We start from the raw sequence: 24,675 nt of genomic DNA on the forward strand, positions 1-24,675 counted from the left end.
GAAAAATGCTACCACAATTCATTTCTAATTCTGCCTTTTGTTGCAATCTCATTTTTCACAAAGATGATCAATTTCCGAATAGGTAGATCTTTCGAGCTGTTGCTAGACTGATTAACAAGCAAGAAGCAACCAATTGTGCCAAACTTTGACTCAAAATTCTAATGGTCTCATGCACGATGAATCTATTTATTAGAAAAACCAACTAGTTTTGTTGAGGACACTGTTTACTCAATTAGTAATTGGCCTCCATATGGACCTAGATTATGACAAGTTGCAATCCATAGACCATATGAATCATCTATTTAAAAAACACATGACCATGTTGTTCTAAACATTAGTATTGTTATATATATTTTTTATATATTTTGTATAATATATTTTGTATGCATTTGTTGGATGTATATTTTTTATGTTTTTATTTATTTCAGTTTTACTTATTATATTAACTATGATTATTATGTTTAAATGATGTCAGAATCTAAATGTGGTGGTTGTGGATGTGTTATGTATATACGATGTAATGTGGATGTGCTATGTAAAATGTGAAATTTGGATTGAATTATGCAGGTATTTTGTTTATCAGGAAAATTTCATATGTTCAATTTCAAGAGGAGATGCTGTCGAAATTTTTTTAGAATTTTATTATATTTATCTATATTTAGTGTAATTATATATTTATAGGGGTATTTTTGTAATTTTTGATGCATTCTGTGTACATTATGTTGGATTGTGTATTATGCAGGTATTTCATTTATCAGGAAAATTTTATATGTCTATTTTTAAGAGGAGATGCTGCCGAAATTTCTATAGAATTATAAATTTTTCTATAATTTTTTATAGATTTATAAACATTTTAAAATTAAAATAATTATTTTTTTAATTTTTTATATAATTTTATTATATTTATATATATATTAGTGTAATTATATATGTATAGGGGTATTCTGGCAATTTTTATGCATTCTGGTTGCATTATCAACCTTAAGGGCATTCTGGTCATTTTACCCTACTACAGCAGATTTTAGAAGCTGTATCAAACAGTCCACAGTCAGATTCTAGTCAACAGCACAGCAGTTTTAAAAAGCTCTATCAAACAAGTTTTTCAGCTTTTCAGATTCAGACAGCAGAATCAGACAGCAGATTCAGACAGCAGAAGCTGACAGCAGTTTTAAGAAGCTGAATCAATCGCCCCCTTAACTGCCATGGCTAAACTGTTATTGGGCCCATTTACTATGTATAATCATTTTGGGCTTTAACTCTGATGGATCATATTCAAAGCCTGATTATAATCATTTTAGTTTTTCGCAGTAGATCAACTGTGTACTTCTGTTGAGAGAGGAATGAGCTGGTGGCACTACGATGTGCCTCAATACCCAGAAAGTAACTCAAAGAGCCGAGATCTATGATGGCAAAAGTGGATTGGAGCTGTGAGATAAGATCCTGAATGCAATCCATGTTAGACCCAGTGATAATGATGTCATCAACTTAGACAAGCATATAAATCATAAACTGAGACGTGGATTTGATAAATAAGGAGCTATCTGCTTTGGAATCAAGAAAGCTAATATTCTGAAGAAAAGAACTGAGCCGATGATACTAAGCTCTCAGTGCCTGTTTAAGACCATAAAGAGACTTACGTAATCGACACACGTGATTAGGGAAGCAAGGATCAGTAAACCCAGGAGGTTGTTTCATATACACCTCCTCATCAAGGACGCCATGAAGAAAGGCATTTTGAACGTCCAACTGATGCAGCGGCCATCCTTTAGACAAGGCAATACTCAAAACAATGCGAATAGTGCATGGTTTAACAACCGGACTGAATGTTTCACCGTAGTCAATGCCTTCTTGTTGATTAAAGCCCTTAGCAACAAGATGGGTTTTATAGCGCTCAATGGACCCATCAGGTTTCCTTTTTAATTTGAAAACCCATTTACTATCCACAATATTCAACTTTGGAGTTGAAGGAACTAAGCTCCAAGTACCATTATGTATGAGTGCATTAATCTCTGTAACCATGGCAAACCGCCAATTGGGATCACCATTGGCTCGAGAAAAACATGTGGGCTCATCAAGAACGTCATCAGGAAGAGGGTGTTTGGTGGTAGTAAAAGCTTTTGGCTTAAAGACACCCATTTTTCCTCTTGTAATCATAACAGGGTCATTTTGCACCATAGGGGGAACATGAGATGATGGTAATGGCGACTCGATTGGATCATGTTGGTGATTTAGGGGAGAGTGGTCGGCTGGAGGGGAATGTGAATGGTCAGAAGGTGAAGAGGTGAGTGGTTGAGAGGCGCGACGTGATGAGGGTAATATAGGGGAAATAGGTAGGGAGGAAATGGGAGGCACAATGGGCGACTCGATTGTAGAGGGACACAAAAATAGGTCACATAATTTATTTAATTTTTTTAATATTAATTTGTTTAATTTGAAAATGAATAAAACTTGTATAATTTGTATAAAATAAAAATGATACAAATTTTCCTCTTGAGTTAAGATTAAGTCCTTGATAAGTTCTAGTTTCCAGATTTGAGAGACACAAAGAAGTTAAGATTAAGTCCTTTGATAAGTTCTAGTTTCCAGATTTGTGAGAGACAAAGAAGCTGAAGCATGAATCTGGAAAGTATTAGTAGAAAGCTAGGAAAATATATATATATATATATATATATATATATATATATATATATATATATATATATATATATATATATGGAAATTGTAAATGCAGAAATTTGCACTTCCTCGTGATTCTCCCTAATTAAGGTATTTCGCCTTCCTATGCTCTTGGGTAGGCCTGCAACACCACCACTCCGATGCCCCAAGTTAAGATATAATATTAGTAGGATTGGGTATTTTTTTAGAAAGAAATCACATCTCTTTTCGATGTGTTGTACCTTTCTATTTATAAAGGTTTCTTCCCTTAAATTCACCCAGATTTTCTTCAGGATTCCCGTTCGAGTGGTTACGCCCGTTTAGGGATTCATCTTGATTTCCGCAAAAACAGTTATACTCCATACTCCATATTTCCTGGGATTTGTACTGAACTTCACACCATTGAAGCTCGATTAACTGTTGATCGGCATCACTGTTAATTCGGATGCTTGGTCAAGTTTTCATGTAATTTGTTCCTTCAGCTAAAGTTCCTTGAGATTGCCACGTATTGTTTTGCCGAAAATATCCTCGACAGAAACATTTGCAAGCTAATAGATCAAACAATTAAATAGCTTTTTCCCTCTAATGTATCTACAAAAAGGCCATAGATTTACACCATTTAGTGAACAATTTATACACCACCGCGAATTTGGACACAAAGCTATCCCACATCCCTCCCAAGCTACTTATCTCACAGGATGGAAAAAAAAATAAAAAAGAAAGAAGGGGACACAAAATGACTGCCAACATGGATATCAATACACACATAACAATGTAGGACCCGAGCACCTATTCCCAAGCTTGAGATTGACTCTGGATCTCTGTACTATGAGAAATCAAATTCTTTACTTCCTCTCGGGCTTTAGCCCGACATTTTCCTTGTCCCATGAGGGATCCGCTGGGGGAAGCTGATATTCGTCAGGTTTCAGGGCCAATGCAAAATCTGGCAATGCTGGCGCTGTCTCTATGATCCTGCAATGAAGAGAAGCCCAAATAGTTAGTTGGCATATATTTATCTATGAAACTAAATGTACACCCGACATATATCATAAAAAACATGAATATGAAATAGTTGTACAAATCAGTAATATCAGGTTAAAACTTCTAAATGCATGCCACAAACATACAAAAATGTTGGCATATATACCTGCCTCAGTGTATATATATAACAAAAACCACTGAATAGATGGATAACCAAATAACAAATCGTATACATCATTTATACCTGCCATGTGTACATATTGAAGAATACCAACTAGTATATAATTCAATAACCAATTCTGTCCAATTAAAACATCATCATCATCAAAGCCTTTTCCCAAATATTTAAGTTTTGTCTAAGCCATATTTTTTTATGTAAATTCATGTAAATATGTATTGTCATTTGGACAGTAATTTTCAGATTGCTCATTAAAGATTTGGATATGGGAAATCTAAATTTTGTAAAATAAAGAGTGTTGACAAACTATTTATTACCCCAAAAGACCGATCTGATGGGGAAAGCGCAATTATGAATATAAGAGGGGGTCAAACTGGGGCACAATACGTGAGCACGTGACACCCAGAAGCCGAGGCGGATAGCACAACACTCAACACTCTCCCTCGCTTACAAGGGTGGAAAATTCCTTCGAGACTCAAACCCATGACCTATACGAACCTAGCGCTCAGATACCATGTTGACAAATCATTTACACCCCAAAAGACCGATCTGATGGGGAAGGCGCAACTATGAATGTAAGAGGGTCATAGTTCAAACTGGGGCACGATACGTGAGCATGTGACACTCAACAAAGAGAACAGTGAAAAAGCACTGTTCCAAAAAAAATATGCATTAGCATATTACATTTAAGAAGTTAAGGTAAATTAAACAGAAGAAACTACTTACATTTCATGATTGTAGAGATCTTGATTGATCCGCACCTTGCTAGAAACCTCTTTTGGGATTTTCTCAGAGTGATACTTGATGGTTCCCCAAAGAGGTGGATTCCTGCATGGGTAAAGGTAGTTAAATATATTTAAAATCAAATGGAAAAACTACAACTGAAGAACCAAAATATCATGATTTGCTTGTCCAGAAGGATCAAAACCTAGGGTTTAGGAGTTTCTTAAGTACTTGGTTGGACACTTAACGGGTTTTAGGTGAATTTTTCCTCCTGACATTGATGAGAGTCTAGGTCAAAATAATTTAAAGAGCCTCTCATCAATGGATCAAGTTTTACAACCTACAGAAGATTGTTCTAGCATAAGATCACTACCCGAAACAGTATCCAAGGACCTGTCAAGAAGGAGTCTCCTAGACCAAATGACCATAAAGTCTAGAAGAAAATCTTCAGGGACAAAGTCTTATGGTCAATGGAATGGGTCCTTTCTTGGCATAGATACCAATATGGGTGAGACCCTCTCAGATGGTGCCTTAGATGTCCTCTTTTAATAAGGGGTGGAAAAGATCATGCTTGGTTTCCAACTTGTTTAGCTATCACTCTTTAGAAGACCTATCATTCTCATTTCCTGGAATAAAAAAACGAAAAAAAAGGACAGACAAATATGAATAGTAAGACTTGAATTCTATATTCTGTATAAAGTTTTAAACCGAAACGAAGGCAACCCGTGCAGTCTGCACATCAATTGCTAAAGTAACGGGGAGCACAGATGGGTGACCAAGCAGAGTAGAAAAATGAGCTATTTTAGGCCCCTATGTAGTATTTGACAATGTGATGATGCCATGAAAGTGCATGCTTCCTCACCCATATATCATCTACAAACAAGCTACACGGTCCAGATCATCATATAGTAGGCCATTCCTAAGAGATCTCCAAAGTACCAGCCCAAAAATTATACCAATGAGAAAGTCTTAGTCTTAACCATCCCATCAATGAACTTATAGATACTTATCAGGGGAAAAAATGTGACTCCTAGACTTACCTGGGAAGTTGCAGAAAGGAAAAGAAAAAATATTTCTTAGATCACAGGGGATAACCCATTCAAGCAAATTTTGGGTGGGGTATGAACACTCGAGACGCTTGCTGCATGTGGACCACGGGAAGGAAGATAAATAAGGAAACATGGTGTTCCTTGCTGTGCAGCAGTCACATAAGCACAAATGATAGCCCTAAGCATCTTGGTACCATGAGACTTTAAAGGGGGGAGATGGTGTCTTAAGTAGAAGAGTGAGCATTTATTTTGTTAAAAAAAAAGGTAGATCAATCCCACTAATGTCACTGGCTTTCAGAAAACCTCAATATATGAAACTTGGACAAAAATCTTTTATAATTTTATGAGAAAGTGGAGGTAATGAGTAAGTTCATGGAGGACTTGGATTTGAAGAACGAAATGGAGATGGGAACTGTAATACTTGAATTAGCGATAGCAACACATTTCTAAAAGAGGGAAGAATGAAAATTTCAGCATGTTTTCACGTTTTAAACAATTGATTACTTCATAATAATATTTTGATTCAAAGGATATTTTGAGGAAGATGCTCCCAACAGTCTCAATTGTAAATATGGCTCCCCAACTAATTGATGCTAAATCTGGATGGGATAAAATCAAGAAGTAGACCAAATGGAAACATCTAAAAATCCAATGCAAAGATATTTTCCTGGCTGTCAACCTTATCTTTCTTCTAGCTATCCAAGTTCTAGCTCTAGCTTGGATGGCTAAGAGCCTCTGACCAGTCACATTTTTGAGTTACACCACACCCAATGTTTGACCCACAAGTAGAGCTACCTAGGTCGGGCCATGTGTGAAGTACAGCACAGAGGAATCATCGATTTTGTTGCTCCTATGAAGCATCAAATATTTTCTTTTTGTTTATGCATTTGTTACATTACAAATGATAATTTATAAAATTGCACCAAAATTTAAAGGGAACTTCTATTGCAAGTAGATGAAAGGATATGCCAGCTGTCATAAGAGTTGTCATCCATCAAAATTCTACGCATGCATCAACAAAGGCCTCCTTAGTTACCTTGATATAGGAGCAGTCACATTGAAGGCCTCACAGGCCTTCTTACTTTCTTTGAGAAACTCCTCTGCCGCTTGCAAAGCTGCCACAGCCATCCCATAAGATATCTCTGTGTTGCCTTCGTCAAGGATTAAACCATGGTAATAATATGCTGCAGCCTGGAAAATAAACATTATTCTATTTGGATGTGTCAACTTAATTAAAATGCAATATATAACACATGGTAGTGCAAATAAAAAGGAACAAAAAAAACAACTAAGTCCTTTCCCTAATATACCACAAACCAAAGTTATAATATTCCCCTTGTTTACGATTGTGACTAAATTTAGGACTAGAGGAATTTCCATACAATTATTAAATAAAGAGCACAAAATATCTCAACCCATTTGATCAGGGCCTAGAAAGTTGTTTCTAGAGCCCTATTTACAGAGACTTTAAGGTTGAATAATACATAAAATCTACTAAATAGACATAATACATTGATAGTCCATAATTATTATTGTTTTTTGAATAAATTGTGAATTTTCAGACTAATTATGGTTATTTTTGTGTAATAGGTCAAAGTCGCAAGATTCAAAAGGATGAACCAAGACAATTAGATACATAAATTACGATCCAGAACCCAAGACAAGACCATAGACCGAAGACCAAAGTCAACGAGTCCACAAGCACTGCGGCGCGTTGAACACCTTGGGTACCATGGTGATGTCAACGCACTTTGTCTTGAGATTCATGCAATGTTGAGGTGGTGTGATTTGTACCGTAGCAAGTTAGGGTTCAGAGTCCTTATAAAACACAAAAGTGTTCCGAATTCTAAAAGAACCTTAATATGGTCTCTATAAATAAGAGACTCAACCAGAGCCAAATATCATCTCATCTCCTCTAAGATCATCTTCTCTAGTTCTCTTCTATTTTTTTGTTTTTAGGTTTTTAGGTTTACTTTCTGTTCAAGCTTTGTAAACAGAAGAAGTACTCTACCAGTTGCAAGCCAAGATTAATAAAGGATCATCACTTTGCTTCCCTATTCTCTTCTCTTTTTATTTTTATTATTCTTGCTATGATTTGTGGCTAAACCTCCGTTAGAGAGGTCGATGAAGCTTAAGCAAGATTATCTTAGATAATTTTATTTGTTTCTAATCATGCTTCAATGCACTATTGTGATACAAATTTATTAAGTAGTGATCATTAGATATATTTATTCTCATGAATTTGATAGTTTAATCTTAAGATAAGTTCAAGTTAAACTATGCTTTGTTAGAGATTTGATATTTGACCTTTTGATTTCATCTTATTAAATATCATCACAGAAATTAGGATCAATATTTGGATTAATAGATTTCATCTTTTGATCCAATGACATTAGCTTTGTTAATTGGATCGAGATAATAAGTAAACAAATAAATTAATAAGATGACTTGTTTTGGTGGATTTGACTGATCTAATCTTTACAGTGTGATGTTATTTCTTATTCTTTTATTATTTTTGCTTTAGTTACAAATCCCTTCTTTATTAGTTTTAAATCAGTTACTTTGAACCGTGATCGTTTTAAGTCATAAACTGTGGGTCAACGTTGTCTCTGTGGATCGACCCTTGCTTTCCAAGGTTTTATATATTTTTGTTCTTTTATTTTTATTGATAGTTTGCACCGAACACCATTCAAAGAGTCGCCAATAGAACTTGCTAGTAATGGTCATAAAATCAGATATCCGAATATGAATGTCTTAGAATGAGAAAATATGAATGTCTTAGAACACAAAAGATATCCGAATAGTGAGTGATAAGAACAAAGTAAATGACAAACATATTACAAACATACCTTTGCTTCAACATATTTCCACTTGACGAAAAGCTGATGTTTTTTTCCCCATCCATCTGCTAAGGGAAGGCTCATAATGTTATCTTGAGCCTGCATAAATGAGTAAAGCATGATATCTTTCATGGAAGCTACAGAGTACAAATACATCTTCATATTTGATCAGAAACAGTAGCACAGATAAGGAGCAGACAATGATTGGCGACCAAATGATGGGAACAACTAAATAAAACAAGAAGTTCATCGCAGTTACCTACATGAGAGGAGCAGAGCAGCATTTGATCTTGGAAGTTAGGTATGAATGATGAAATACAAGTCGGAAGAGGAAATATCAGGCAGGATTTTCATAATAAAGACAATCATCTCATTGATAAAATAAATTTTTATATGGGCAGTTTTGAATTATTTCCTCTTCGGAAAACCATTCTAATTTTTACATGGCCAGTTACAACAAGATATGGATTTGCATCTAATTAAGGTAGTTCAAGTAGCAGAAAGTAGTGGTCTAATTTGGCAATCTTTCGCATAATAATGGTAATAGAAAGAAGATAATAGTGGATCATTCCATGCTAATTATTATAGAATAAGAATTTCAGGGGTGAAACCCTGCATGTTACATCAGTGAAACTAGTTTAAGGTGTCCAAGCAAAAAGTTAGCATAGGAAATGAATATGAACCAGTATACCAGGAAACAAAGTGACATATGGTCACGAACGCACTAAATAATCATAGGGTTCATAGAAAACACTGAACATGAAGTTCAGGTTGACAGCTCAATTTAGTGACAAATGAAAGAAAAGAAAGTATGAAAATCTTATAGGTCGGTCAGATGCAGTCAATAGAAATAGACATATGTGTCAATACCTGATGCCAGTATTTAACCATCTCACATGCAAGCCTCCGTTTCACTGCTAGAGTAGCCTTAGTACTATCAATTGCCAATCCAAGTTGAATATCAACACCCTATATCAGATGTTGAAAAAGAACATTAAAGAAAAGGTGAAACAATTCTCTTTCATTAAAGATTTTATGAATTAGCTTAAAAACCTGTTAAACTGAAACTCTAGAAGTTTAGCCAATGACAAGAAGTAATCATAAGTTCAGGACTAATATTACCAACAGATAAAATCCGAAAGAACTACGACAGAGAATCAAAGCATTGAGAATATGATAAATCCTCAACTAGCGTCAAAATTGTAAAATTTTCAATAAATAACAACAAATCAAGAATCACAATTTAAACAGTATTTGATGACTCAGTGAGCTCAAACAATCAGGAAATAACTTGTTCTTACATGAATTGAATGTAACTTTAATATGATCTGCTTCAACATAGCAGTGGCTTGTGCCTCAAGAAGACAATAATTTTCATAATGACAACTATTATTAAAATACAGGTGAACCCTATATCTTAGACCTATGTTACCCAATTCGCGGGTTCTCTCAGTTCGCAATTAGTGGTTCGCCACCTGAGAATGAACCCGGTTTGTAGGGGTAGACAGAGATGAGCGCATTTGAAGGTTTAAATGATGAGTAGGGTAAGATTTTGAAAAGATGATGGTTTTTTATGGTCATTTTGCATTAGTCTATTATTAAATACCAAGGTCAAAGCGGTATGTTTTCAATTTAAAATTTTGGGGGATATCTCAAATATTATCAAATGTGGAGAGATATAAAAATAAATAAAGTGAAGTTCGCTAGTTTTCACGGATGCACAGCGAACCGTACCGCGAACTGGTTCGGTTCACACCAGTTCATGGTTCGTACTTAACTAGCGAATTGGGTAACTCAGTCTTAGATGGCATAATACATAGTGATATGCCACTGGCACCAGACAGATGCACACATTAATACACATACATAAATACAAGACACATGGGTGTCTACTTGTGCATTTTATATACGCAGGGTCAATTCATAGGTATGGAATATGAAACCTCACAACTCATTAATTCCATCAAGTGGATAAATAAAAAACAACACGTCAGAATCAGAAGAAAAAAAACAACTAAACATAACTGCAAAGATAGATATTAATGGTTGATGAAATAAACTCAAAAATCAAATTAAATAAAAGACTGACCAACAGATGAATAAACAATGTCAGTGAATACGTAAATACCTGGCCTAGAGCTTGTAGGCAAAGCGCTCGGAGAACTCCCTCTGCAAGGTCTACTGGAAGATCTCTCCTAAAATTACAGAAGTACCCAGAGAAGTTGGTACAATCTTATGAAGCAAGAAGGAAATTGTTTAACAATCTTAAATCTCAGAACATCATACAAATTTAGAAGGTACCAAGATGATACAAATAAGTAGTAACAAAGAGGTACTCTCATTGACTATAGGCTGCTGAGTATTGATAATCAATTGTTTGGGTATATTTTTTTCCATTGATAAGTTACTGAGGATAAGAATAATAGCAATCCACAAACCTGATTTCAAGGGGCAACTGAGGGAGAACATGCCGGAGAACACAATCCAAATATCCAGCTCCCTTCAAGAAAACATCAATAGCAGATCGTTTGCTCTCTGCTATAAAACAACACAGGAAAAAAATGACAACTTGTAGTAGGATCAGTGAAGATAAAGGACAAAACAAATCAATTCCACATTGCACAAAAGAACCATGGTAGAAAACGAATGAAAAGAGCCAAAAGAAACAGATTATAAGCTCAATATAAACTATGCAAGCCCGACCATAACAAATAACTAAATTAGCAAGGACATAATGCTTAAAACTAACATATTGATAGGTGGAAGTAGAAATATGCACACACATTACTTTTACAAAAAAAAAACTACAAGAAGTATGTTTTAGAACCAAAGGAAAATGAAAAATAAACTAAAAAATTTAGAACGATTCCAGGCAGCATTACAAATTGAACTGACTTCAACTTCCAAAACACAGTTTCAATAATTTCCAAACTCTACAACAGTCTTAACTACTAGCATTGAATGTTTAGATTTATAAGACACTTATTGAGAGAGAATTTATATGTGCCGGAGCTTGCATTTAGACCAAAAATCCACCAGAACAAAGGAGAAGCAAAACCTAATCAGAGGCAAAAGCAAATAAAAAAACAGGACTAAAAATAGTACTTTTACCAAAAAAACATCACATAAAGAAGCCATCCACACACCTTGTTGGACCCATTGTCTGTATGATCCATTGGTGATGTAGAGATCATAGAAGAGGGTACACAGAGGTGGTGGAGTGGATTGATCAAAAGAAGACCAAAAGATGGGGTAAACGTGTACCCTAAATTCCAGAGGCCATAGTTTTGTGACCAGAACTCGAAATCGCTATTATTATATATCCATGCGAAGCCATTGACAAGCACTACGTGTTAGCCAATTATCAAAAGATCATTGGCTCCAAAATGAACTCACAAAATTCAATTGTTTAGGGGTTCAAGTCGAGCATTTTATGTAAAACTTTCCTTTTTAGGTAAGTTTCTTTTTATTTATTTATTATTATATTATTTTTGTTGAGATTTTTTTTTTTTTTTTTTTTTTTTTTTTGGGGGGGGGGGGGGGGGGGGAGGGGATATCATTATTAGTAATTTTTAGTGTATTAGAAGTGTTTAAATCGAATTAGGATTTTTTACTATTTTTGGAAAGTTTTCTGTTTTGGGTAGATTTAATACTTTGGGTCTATTAATTAACGAATGTAATAGTTTAGAAAGCAGTTTTGATTTATAAAATTTATGTTCTTAGAAAATTTTCTCTTTCTTTTCCAATTGCTTGGTATTCTTTGCGAATCAATAAGTCTTTGTGTCCAATTGTTCAGTATTCTTTTAAGAATGAACCAATTGGAAGCTTGTTCTTCTCCCTGCATTAATTTGTCTCTCCACGTTTTAGCATGTTTTATGATGACTTGGATTTTATTAAAGGAAAGCCATAAATAAAGGAATCCTAATCAAGTTAGAATAAGAAGGGAATCCTCTTTATGTATATTGATGGGTAACCATGATGGAAAAGAAAATCTATTAATAGAGGACTTTGGAGCCTGATCTCTCATCTACAAAATGAGGTTTCGACCTCCCCTATTCATTTACTTTAATGCTTAAGCTTTTCCATCCATTCCATACAAAGATAAAAAGAGAGAGAGAGAGAGAGAGAGAGAGAGAGAGGGGTAAAAGGAGGAACTCAATTTATAGATTATGTTCATCAAATTTCGATTGCAATGCAAAAGGTCTATGCTAATCTCTGTTTCAATTCTATCACCACTAACAGATTCTTTCAAGTTATATGGGCTTCACCGATCCTAAAGGGTAGCAAAGACTAATTTATTTTGTTTCCGCATTTATGCTAATATCTTTAATATCCATGAGTATGAACTTATAGGGTGATGTGTAAAAACCAACATGTGGTTTCCGAGCCTATGTTTAATGAACCAATATAGCTAGAAGATTCGATTAGTGTTTGTATTAAATTAGTTTATTTATTAATTGCTAATCTTGCTCTTATATAAGAAACAATTAAAAGTAATTGTTTCAATCGATTTTGTCTATAAAATTATCAATATATTTAATCGGTTTTATTTTTTTATCAATTTAATTAGTCCTAATAGAGTCAAACTAGTTTGACTTTTTGACGGGTTAACGAAGTTTAGATCCATCAAAAGAGTAAAACTAGTCCTAGTAACAGATTTGTAACATGTTCTTAGCCAAATATACCAAACCCCCATCAGAAATTTAAAAAGAGCACGAGTGTCTACAACAGATAGCCTTGCAGTAATGCCCACCTTCTGATACTTTTGACTGGTAACCATCAGCAGATGTTTTAGGAAGAAGCAATAAATTAGCTTGTGATAGGGATAGCATGGCCATTAAATGTAAAACCGACAATATCTCATACCAAGCATTTGATATGGCTGTTTCCTGCTAAGATAATCAGTATCAAGGACAAGACTCACATGATTTAAATAATAAAAAGCTACTGTATCTAAAAATTGAGGGATATGTTGATCCCTACCTCTGCATTATCCTCTTGGTTTACCCAAACAAATCGTACTTTGTCTTGTAGTGGGCTTCCTGTAAAACACAGCCAAGCAACCATCACAATTTAAACTAAACAGAGCAAACATGCTAAGAGGAATGATAATCTACGTTTTCCATGGAAAACGGTTATATCTAAATCAGAAACGCCGTAGATTGGCCGTGCCAATGGGAACCTATGAAGGAACAACAACCAACATTGGAATCCATAGTCTTTCCGCATTCACTATGTAGTTTCTACACATAATTAATTGGGTTCTATGCATTTAGTATGATATCACTCCTATTTCGCTAAAAGGCTCTTTGAGTTACCATCTTTAACTAATCCCAACAGAACCGGCAAGTAGTCTTCAAGGGCCTGCTGAAGATCAGCCAATGTTGAACCTCCTGCAGACAACCAACCCATAAGTATCGGTGTTAAAACTTTCAAACCAAAACAACCCCACAATTCTACACAACTCAACCAACCGTGTTGGGTAGCTGTTTTCCTCCTTGGCTTTATAGCTATCGGTGCTTCTTGGCCAGCCATGACAACTATTCGAGTTCTAAGAGCAGAAAGGCGCTCCACTAAACGCTTAGACAATCCGTCATCGAGCAGATGTGACAAGTCCACGGGCTGAGGGATTCGTAATCCAGGCACGAACACAGCAACCTCCCCAATATTTCTAATCCTTCTTCTGTTCCCACCGGTATCCCTTGGCGTTGATACCAGGCAACCCATATCCTGCAAATTATTTGCCCCAACACAATTCAAACAAGTGTAAGGTTTCCAAATACAGATTGTTCTTTGTAAGTGAGGAGTACCCATTAGAATATAACAAATAAAAATTCTCTACAACATAGAAGGTTGTTCACATGATCCAATATTGATTTGGAATTACAAAAAAGTAGAGAGTGGGCAATGAACACAACTAAAAAAGAAAAATGTCAACCAACCAATGGGACAGGGAGCAATTCATGAATACTGTTAGTAGAATTGTAAAAGACTAAAAATACTTGATTATCTCATCTGGGTTCTTTTTCTTTTCAATACATGAGACTGTGATAGATAAAATACTGGATGTGTTCACCTTGTCTCCTTTATCGGATGGTTAACGACAAGGAATACTTTGAACTCTGAACCTCCCTTGATTTCTGCATAAATGAATAAATAATTGACAAGTCAGAAACAGATGATGAAGAAAGAAAGTAGGAAAAGAATGACACACGGAAACCGTGACAAGGAGACTTTTTTTTGTATTGCTTTACTTTCTCGCAATCATCATCAGAAGCTAAAAACTAAAACCAAAACTACAAATTGAACCCAAAAATCCCCATCTTTCGGGTTTCAGAAGTCAGAAGAGAAGTCCAAAACTAAGAGTAAAGCAAAAGCCTCCTCAACGAAAAAGAACCCCCAAAAAGTAGCTTATTTAAAGTTTTTTAAACAAAAGAGAATCATGACAGATCAGAAAAAGCGTATTTATTAGTATTAAAAACATCTTTTTAAAAACACATTAAGAACAGAGTTAAGGACCAGTTTGGATTACAATTTTGGCACAAAAAAAAAATTGTTTTTGTTGTTGTTGTTGCTCAGAATTAGCTGCTAATGATGGCGATCCAAATACACTAAACACAAACACTGTAAAATGCGTAATACGTCGAAAGCTAAAACCCCTGAAAATTGAGAAAAAATTGATCGATTTACGAAATTAAGTGAGACAACAACAGAGTGGAAGAAGAATTCTACACTGAAATTGATCCGATACATCGAAATTCCTCCATCAAACAGCTTCTTAACTTCTCTAAAGGCCAAGAACAAAAACAGAATCCAATTAAATCTCACCTTTAAAAGTAGATTCCAGAGCGCCTTCGAATTGACACTCCTTTAAAAGTTGAAACCCTAGAGAAGTTGGAGATTTCTCAATCGAAGAGAGAGAATTGAATTCCGAAACATCAAAAACTAATAATTCCTCAACAAAGAAGATGGACTGCGAGAACAGATAGAGAGAGAGTCTTTCAAGTTTGAACTTTGAAGCTTAAACAAAGTTAAAAATATAAAACTGAGAGAGTCTTCGACAACGTTTAAGTATAAAATTATTTCTCTCTCTTAACACTCTCGTTTCCGGGTATATATAGCGGGAAAAATAATACAGTCAGCTCGGTTGAACCGTCGATCGTAGATTGGGACCACTATATGATCCTAGAGATTTTCGTTTTGAATCTGGAGTAAAAACATAATCAAAAATTTCTAATTGACTTAGAAAATAACACTGCCTTTAATACTGCGTGCACATAGAATCATTAGGTTTTTTCTTGAGATACGACTAGTCTTTTTCGTCAAAAAGATGTTGTACGAAGTTATTTAGTGTAGCACATCTCAAAACATATAGGGCCAATAATACGACATTTATGGATTTGAGTGTTGGCCTTCAAAAATGATATAAGATACTTCAAAAGCATTGTTTTAATTTTTATAATCCTAGACCATGGTTGATATATATATATATATATATATATAGTGGCCTTCGAAAATCAACATATTTGTCCTATATGACTTAAAATTTTCAGATTGAACTGATTTTTGGTGAGGATGATCTCTTCATAAATTTAAAATTTTTAAATCCATTAAAAGTGATTTAAAAGTGTGAATCGTCAATTTTTTATCAAAAATTTGTAAACCACTTTTGATAGACTTAGAAATTTCATATTTAACTGATTTTTGGTAAGGGTGATCTCCTCATTGTAGAGATCATCCTCACAAAAAATGAGTTCAATCAGAAAATTTTAAATTACATAGAACAAACGTGTTGACTCCCGAACCTGACCTTATATATATATTTGATAATCAGGTATCCCCATGGATAGTAGACCGAGCCTGTATCTGAGCTTTTTCTAATCCATAGACCATGGTTTTGTCTAAGGATTAGTCTTGGGGCGCATGCAACGCCCGCACATCACATGCACCAGGTAAGTGAGGGTGTACCCTCGTAAGTAGCCTATAAGGAATTAATGCTCATATTGAGTATTGAACTCACGACCTTCAGATTTTCACCACTTATTAGTTCGAAATTGCCATTGAACCAACCCCTCAAAGTTAATTATCAATTATATGCTTGTTTAGATGGGATTTTATTAGCTGGTTTAAAGGTAAAATAGGTCATTCTAATTTTGGTGGTTTCAGAGTCATTTAGTGGATCTCCCTTATTTTGCTAGGTGTGTGGTTCATAATTAGGTAATTCAATTTTGAGTAATTCCATTTTTCTAGGGGTTTACTTATTACAAGTTTGATAACAACCAAACCCCCTTTTTTTACCAAATGGTTGTGTCCTATCCTAAGCTTGTATATTATGAAAATGTTTGAAAATTGGATACTAACAGCTAAAACCCAAATCTTATTCATTGGAGGCTTATTCCAAACCGACCAATCCCAAATTGGATATGTGAGATCTCCTAATGACTTCCGATTTTTATGAAGGACAGAAAGATCTTTTTGCCATTTACAATTTTATTATCTTTAAGGGGCCTTGCTATTGGCGTGCTATGACTTTTCAACCTCTGCTTGTTGGGTCCTAGTATGATAGATTTTTTTTTTTCTTTTGAGGAGGGGGAGCCTATGTTAGCTACTAGCACACTATGACTTAACCGTACGTTTGACATTCAAAAATAAAAGTCACTTATCACATGATCTTGGGTACAATTACAAAATTTAATAGCCATATTTTCACTTTTTTTTTTTTTTTCTCTTGTATGTATGTAGTTAAGTGTTTGTTAATTTGTTCTCTTCAAAATCACCAATTCCTGAGTCCCAACTCCTCAAAAAGGATTAAAAAATCATTAACTTCCAAGGTGCATATTTAATAATTAAAAATGCAAAAAGTGATTTAAATAATTTTAAGTTCACCAACTAACATAATTTAATATGATTAAACAGGATATTATTATTTATATATATAATGTACTTTAATCTAAATTTTAAAAATGGGTATATTTTTTTTAATAGTTACAACAAATAGAAAGATCCAGTTAGTTCACAAGTCTCCATCATCTCTCGATTCCTAATCTGATGGTGATGGGATGTATCTGGTGGGTCTCTCACCCCAACCATAGAAAGTGAAACTTGGGAGACTAAAAACTTAACATTCGGACTTTTCTAACCTCCAACCATATGTTTGACGCACAAACATACAATTAAGATGGGACGAAAAACATAAACTCCGGGGATCCATTTAATTGTTTGAGAACCTCAAACTTCAAATGAAGCAAGTATTTTCCTCGTCTCTTAACTCGCTAATTTTATGAGATTAAATCGAGTTCAATCTTGCATATAACGAGTTACAATAAGTGAATAATGTTGAGTTTAATCCACATTAAACACTCATTGTCTTGTCTCTCTCCTTATAAGCTCCAGGACCTCTTCACTTATAATCAATTGATTTTGTGATGGTATTTAAATGGGTCTCTCTTTTTTCCATGCAATTCATGTCTCCACCAGTTTTGGACTAATCCAACCCACACATGCAAGGGCATGTTGAGTTTAGTCCCACATCAAACACTCATTGACTTGTCTTTCTCCTAATAAGCTATTATGCTATTCCACTCATTGCCAATTGATTTTGAGTTGGACCCTTAAATTTATCAAATGAATGCAAATGCTCATCATTCAAGAGATTTAGACCTCATTTGGGTAGTGTTGGAATCACTTCATTTAGAACTCTCACACACACGTTAGAATCTTGGTTGTGAGTGTGTGATAAGAGCCTCTCTCTCTCTCTCTCTCTCTCTCTCACACACACACACACACACACAATTATTAGAATTTTGAAAAAAAGAAAGGAGAGACAAAAGAAAATTTCTCATGCTTTAACTAATGAAATTGTTTTTACCAAACACAAGAAGCTAGAAGCAGGTTTGTCCCATTTTTGACTTCTCACTTTTGCAAGAAACTACAAATAGATCAGTCACCATTGCCAAAGGTTCTTTTTACAATAAGACATGCTTTGGGGCCTACCATTATGTAATGGTAACCCTCCTAAATTTGTTGTAGAAAAAATTAATTGTTATGGGGTATTCTAATGTTTATAAGATCGTTAATTATTAATATAAATAACAATCAATTTTAGATTTTAAAAAAAAATGATTTTAAAACATATATGATAATAACATTTTTACCTTTATTTTGAAAATAATAGTAATTATTTTACATATTTATAATAAAATTTTAATATTATCTATAAAGGAGAGGATCCTCTGCAATGCATCTTCCCTACAATTCCATGTAATCCCTTTTCATTAGTAAGAATTGTCATCTTGAACACAAAATCAGACAACTCAGCCCTATATGGATCATGATGTAGAAGATCAGATTTAAAAAAAAAATAGATTTCTTTGAATCCGATGAAGACTCGAAGATGGATGGTCCATGACCTCCAATTTTTTAATGAAACAGATGTTGTGAATACGTGACTTAATTATACTTCAATCGTCAAATATCCCTACAATCAAAACGCGCTACAGAGAATCCACTCCCATCAAACAATAGATTGTTATTGAAGGATTTTCTAGATAAGTTGTACTGATCCACCTTGTATTTTTCTTTCCATCTCATCCATATGGTTTGATGGAGGACCTCAAATCAGAAAAAACCTACTTGATACTATTACTAGGACACATTATAAATGAGGGGCTGTTACCCATCAAGCAGAAACCCATGGGTTTGCTGTCATTTTGTCAAGAGGAGCATTTTTGTTGTTACACGTGTCAATACATGATCTAATGAAGCATTTTTATTATTTAACCACTTTTGTTCAAAGATTTCTGAGGCCACCAACAATAATTATGTGCATTTTTTCCCAATAAATTATGTTAATTTCCAATCAATTTTTGTATATATATTTTTTTCTAATTTATTATCTTAACTCTTAATTAGATATTATTTGGATACGAAGCAGAAAGTAATTTTTAAAAAGTTAAAAAAAAAATTCCTCTTATTTTTAAATGATTAAGATTTAAAAAAAAAAAAAAATTAATCTAAACATTATTAGGCAAAGTTGTCAAATAGTGACACGTAGCAGTTCATATTGTCCATCAAAAGATCTACATGGTATTACTATTAGTGGTCCTTTTCAGAGAAAAACATCAAACTCTTTTATTATACTAAGAAAATGACAATATTACCCTTCTCAGCTACCTCTCCACCGTCTTTCGATCCTGAGGCATCCACGTGTCAGTAATCATCTCAACCACATCACATGAGAGATCCAAAATCCCATTAATGTTCTAACACGTGTAATTCTCATCTCACTTGTCATTCACAAGGGACAGTTATCCATTCTGGTACTGCCACGTTATACTATGAAATAAAACAAACATCTATGATTGGTCCACTAATCGAATCATGATTTTTATGAGATCACCCAAAAGCCATAACATGATACCAGGTGTCACTTATTGTGTTTGTATTGTCTCTGTCCCGGCTTTACTAAATCCGAAATGAGACCTTTTATCCCCTCTTCCGCCTTCCCCAACACGGAATAAATTTCAAAATACAACTCTTTTAGCCAACGTAAACTTAAGATTTTTCCAAAAAGTATTCAATCGATATGTATATGTACGTTTTTCTCAAATTCATTTTCAAGGGAAATTGAATTTCTAGAAAAGATGATCATGAGAAAATTAATTTCTTCACACGGTTTGATTGCACTTGAGAAAATATCAAAAAATGAGAGTTGATTTTTATTTTTGAGAGATAAGGATAATTGTCATCGAAAGGAAAACATTAGGAAGAAGGAAAAAAAAAAATCACTTTTGTGAGATTAAAAAGTCAAAATTTACTTTCCATTCATTTTTCATGTGACATCATGTAGACACTACAAGAAAATATCTTAAGAGAGAGATTTAATGTTGGATTGTATAGTTCATTAATTGATTGTTGTATGAGTTGATGTGACAATAGAAATTCTCTATATCGAAGGAAATATTGTTCTCAAACTATGATTCGAGTTAGAAAATTTTCACTCATAAAGAAAATTTTGTCCGTGAGTGTTGTTGATTTGGTCGTTCTCTCGTACATGTATCAAGAGGTGAGTGGATGGAAAATGAGAGATAGAGAAACCAACTCAAATCACAAGCGTTAATTTTAGAAAAATTTACGAACTCGATAATGACAAATCTAGAATCCAAAATATTTACCAAATCATGTTTTCTTATTGTTGTGGTAATTGTTTACCTTTTTAAAACGATAAGATTACAAGGGGGACATCGGTATTTCATTATATATTGTCATGGGCATTTATAATATTTATTAATAGATTTTTAATCACTCAGAGAAATAACTTATCAAAAACATTTTCTATCAACTTTGTAGATAGTTTGGAATGTGTATTGTCTTGATAAATAAAATAATTTCACAAATACATCTTGGTAACTCACCTTTAATTTGAAGTGTATAAACATAATGATACATTAAAAATGATGATGTATGAGATATATAAAAGCATATATAAGGTTCATCTCAATCGAAAATCAAGATTTTCAGAGTAAATCATCTTGATCTAGGATTCCTCAAGGTGAGTTAGTAAATGTACATCATCAATCACATTGACTTGTTTGAGATTCGATATGATTGGGTTGATAATTTGAAAAGATTACCAAGTTTTGTAATTTTTATAGAAAATAACTATTTTTTTTAATAACTTAAATATTTATTATTTAAATTCAAACATGATTTCTTAAATATAAGTACATCCTTATTCTTTTTATTTATTTAAACATTATTTCTTAATGAGTTTAGTTACTCTATGTTGGCGGAATTTGAACCCATGTCTTTGGTATCATCACCCAACTATAAGTCTATTCTTATAAGCCTTATTACAAAAAGAAAAAATTATAATTATTTTAATATAAATATATGGGAGGCGTTCGACTAGCAATCTTAGTGCCGACAATGTTAGCTGACAAAATTTGTCTTATATGATTCAAAATTTTTGAATTGAGCTGATTTTTTGTAAGGATGATCTGTATGGTGAGTAGATCATCCTCACAAAAAATTAGTCCAATCTTAAATTTTTAAATCCATCAAAAGTGATTTTTAAATTTAAGATAAAAAATAGATAATTCACAATTCTAAAATAATTTTGATGGGATAAGAAGTTTTAGATTTGACTGATTTTTAGTGATGATGATCTCCTCATAATAGAGATATACTTATAAAAAATAAGTTCAATTTGAAATTTCCAACCCACATAGGACAAAAGTTTTGGCTCTGTTTTGTCATCTAAAGATTGTCGGTCGAAGTTGATGATTTGTTTGGTAAATTATGCAATGACGTGGAAAAGTCAAGTTGGTATGGATGTGGCGTGGGGTCGGGTGGGGAAAAATGAGACCTAGGTAATTAAAACCATGGCGTGAGTTACCATGAATGTGGTGTTATAATGTCACTTCTATCATTTTGTCTTAGCGTGCATTTATCTTTCCCCATGAAAGAAGGTGAAAAAGCCTACGGGCACTAATGACACCATAGAATTGAGTTCATTTCTTATGAATAATGAGTACTTGAGTTCATTTCTTATGAATAATGAGTTTTTGATTTCATTTCATCATACATGATTGAGTTGTGAAAACTTTTGGATAAATATCTTATATTTGAATATAATGTTTTCTGATAAAAAAGATAGATGTACCCGTCAGACCCAACTGTTGCATTTTTATTATAAAAACTCTTTTGAAATTTTGACAACTCCAAGGGAATCTTATTTTATGAAGTTCATTATCCATCAAACCTCATTTTATCAAGTTTGTTACTGAGTAAACCCTAGAGTGGGGATCCACGTCAAAAAATTTAATTTACGTTGTTAATTTGTTACTTAACATACCTTGTAGTGGATTCTAACCACGTCAACCTCTGGCATCCAACAATGTGATTATAAAAGACTAAATTCTAAGAACTCTAAACAAACAATTGAGAAAAAATATTAATTTTCACCGTTAAATTTTAATTTTAAATTTGATAGTTTGGTAGTTGTTCATTTTCAATACCTACGATCAAGCTCAAAAATGTTTTGTTTATAATATTTTTCTTATGAATATGAGTTTTTCCATGAAACCTAGAAGGCTATATTTCTGGATTTCTAATTTGATTATCCATGTGAGTCGAACGACCCATAGTAAGATATGAAATCTTATTAAATTGTCTTGGAAGCATAATTCATAAAGTAAGATTTGTTCAAGGAACAAACTTTATTGAGTAAGGGAGTTTTTGTAATAAAATTTCAACACATAAGTCTGCTCGTAAATCTCTCAAGAATTAATGTGCAATTGCTCTAGGAAAATTATGAGCTTCTATAGAAGAGGTTATACTTTTTCATGCAACACGTTACTGTTAAAAGTAGGCATATCAAAGAAAAAAAATATTTCCATATTAAAAAGGGAAATGTAGGATAAGGATGCTCCCATGTTAGGCTAAAAACACACTTTTTCATGCAACCTGACACCTGTTACTAGCTTGTTTTAATTATTTCACTTAATAATGCAAATTGAGGAAATCGATCGATCTATTACCACAATGCCATATATTATTGTTCAAACAACATTTTTTTGTCATTTCCAATGATATGAATCGTACGTATTAAATTGAATTATAATACGATCGACATAAATCAAATCTATGAACTTGATGTAGTTAGAAGTGTCGATAACAATTTTTACAATCCATTTCGAGATTTGAAAAATTAGAAGATAAATGATTTTATTGATTTTGATGAAAAGATAGTGATACAGATCTTAATATAGTCGATCAACAGAGTCTTCTCCTCTAATTACTAGACAAATACAAAATTGATGGTGTATTGATTTCTTTACTCCGGACTTCGCTCTTTATCCAATTGAAAATGTGATTTGCTTTTAGAGAAAAGCTTGGAGGTTTGATATTCTCTAGAGGTTTGTTAAGGATTGATTTTATGTAGAAATTTTACATAGATTTTCCATTTGAGTCGTGCTGGAGTGACCTCAAGTTGGAACCTCATGTTGTACGTGAAAGTGGATAGCAACCATATATGCTTTTTTCACTCGTATCTAGATGAAAAGCATCTATGGTTCCCATACACTTTCATGTCAAGAAGTGCTATATGGGGTTTTCGCCTGAGGTTACTTCAGCATTACTCTTTTTATTTTTCGGGATTCACACTTAATCAGTTTAAAATGATTTCATGGATTCTAGAGAAAGACTTAGAGCACCTCCAACAATAGAAGTTAAAGGAAAGAATATATTTTGTATATATGTTAAAAAAAAACAATCGTAACAAAAGTTATTTTAGCTAGTGTAAATTGTGATGATTCTATGAATTCTTTATGGACTTCACCTATTTATTTGAGTGGATCTAGAACCCATCTTATCGAGTGTGTGGACCCATCATCTGAAACAAATGACTTTGATTTATAGGATCGTGAGTTTTAATTGAAAAAATCAAGCCAAAGTTATAAGAGGGCCATTCTTAAAAGGCCCAATTTGAATGTATGCAGTCTTTTAAGATTTTTAGAGACTTTCTTATGATTTATGAAAGATATAATAACCAATTTAAAATTTTGATGCTTACAAGAATATTGAATAATTGAAGATTGCAATTGATAAAGTGGAAAGGTCTCAAAACTGACCAAATGCACAATTACTAAGGCCCTGTTCTTTTGGGTTTCAGGAGTCAGTTTTTTATTTTTTATTTTTAATTTTTAATTTTTTTTACTTTTAAGTCAAAAAAATAAGATAAATGATGTTCGTTTAGACTTTTTTGGCTCCTATGAATTTCAATTGAATCTCAAAAGTGACTCCTAAAAGAATTTGTCCAAGAGAAACTTCTTCAAATGATTTTTGTGGGAAATCAAAAACGTAAAATGACTCAAGTGTAGTTATCAAAATATCCTTCATCTTTTATTAAATTTTCAATCAAATTTAACCTTAAAAAATAAAATGAGATTACTAAAATACCCTTCATCTTTAATTAAATTTCCAACCAAATTTAACATTGAAAAATAAAATGAGATTATTTAAATGCCCTTCATCTTTCAAAATACCCTTCATTTTTTATCAAAATACCCTTAATCTTTAATCAAATTTTCAACCAAGCTTAACCTTAAAAAATAAAAAGGAATTACTAAAATACTCTTTATCTTCCAAAATATCCATCATTTTTATCAAAATACCCATCATTTTTACTAATTATCAAAATACCATTTATCTTTAATTAAATTTTCAACTTAACTTAACCTTAAAAAAC

General features: G+C 33.3%; 1 protein-coding gene across 4 annotated transcripts; it reads right to left on the reverse strand.

Annotated features, from left to right (window-relative positions):
• Nucleotides 1–3,209: 3,209 nt before the first annotated feature.
• LOC147397812 (Endosomal targeting BRO1-like domain-containing protein) lies at nt 3,210–15,507 on the reverse strand. 4 transcript variants are annotated; one of them, XM_086446820.1, is made up of 13 exons: nt 15,255–15,507; nt 14,503–14,566; nt 13,901–14,156; nt 13,745–13,819; nt 13,410–13,468; nt 13,180–13,315; nt 10,865–10,964; nt 10,555–10,621; nt 9,297–9,395; nt 8,436–8,525; nt 6,623–6,777; nt 4,541–4,642; nt 3,210–3,627 (listed from the first exon to the last, which is right to left on the reverse strand). In XM_086446820.1, exons 3-13 carry the CDS (start codon nt 14,151–14,153, stop codon nt 3,501–3,503), a joined length of 1,263 nt encoding a protein of 420 aa, XP_086302946.1. In that variant the 5' UTR covers nt 14,154–14,156; nt 14,503–14,566; nt 15,255–15,507; the 3' UTR covers nt 3,210–3,500. The 4 variants fall into 4 exon arrangements, with proteins under 4 accessions (XP_086302946.1, XP_086302948.1, XP_086302947.1 ...); XM_086446822.1 differs by having other exon boundaries at nt 10,865–10,961; nt 15,255–15,506; XM_086446821.1 differs by lacking the exon at nt 15,255–15,507 and adding an exon at nt 14,681–14,757.
• Between the last annotated feature and the right edge of the window lie 9,168 nt (nt 15,508–24,675).

Source organism: Akebia trifoliata, chromosome 7 (assembly GCF_017979445.1).
Source record: "Akebia trifoliata isolate Shusen 1 chromosome 7, ASM1797944v1, whole genome shotgun sequence".
NCBI lineage: Eukaryota > Viridiplantae > Streptophyta > Magnoliopsida > Ranunculales > Lardizabalaceae > Akebia > Akebia trifoliata.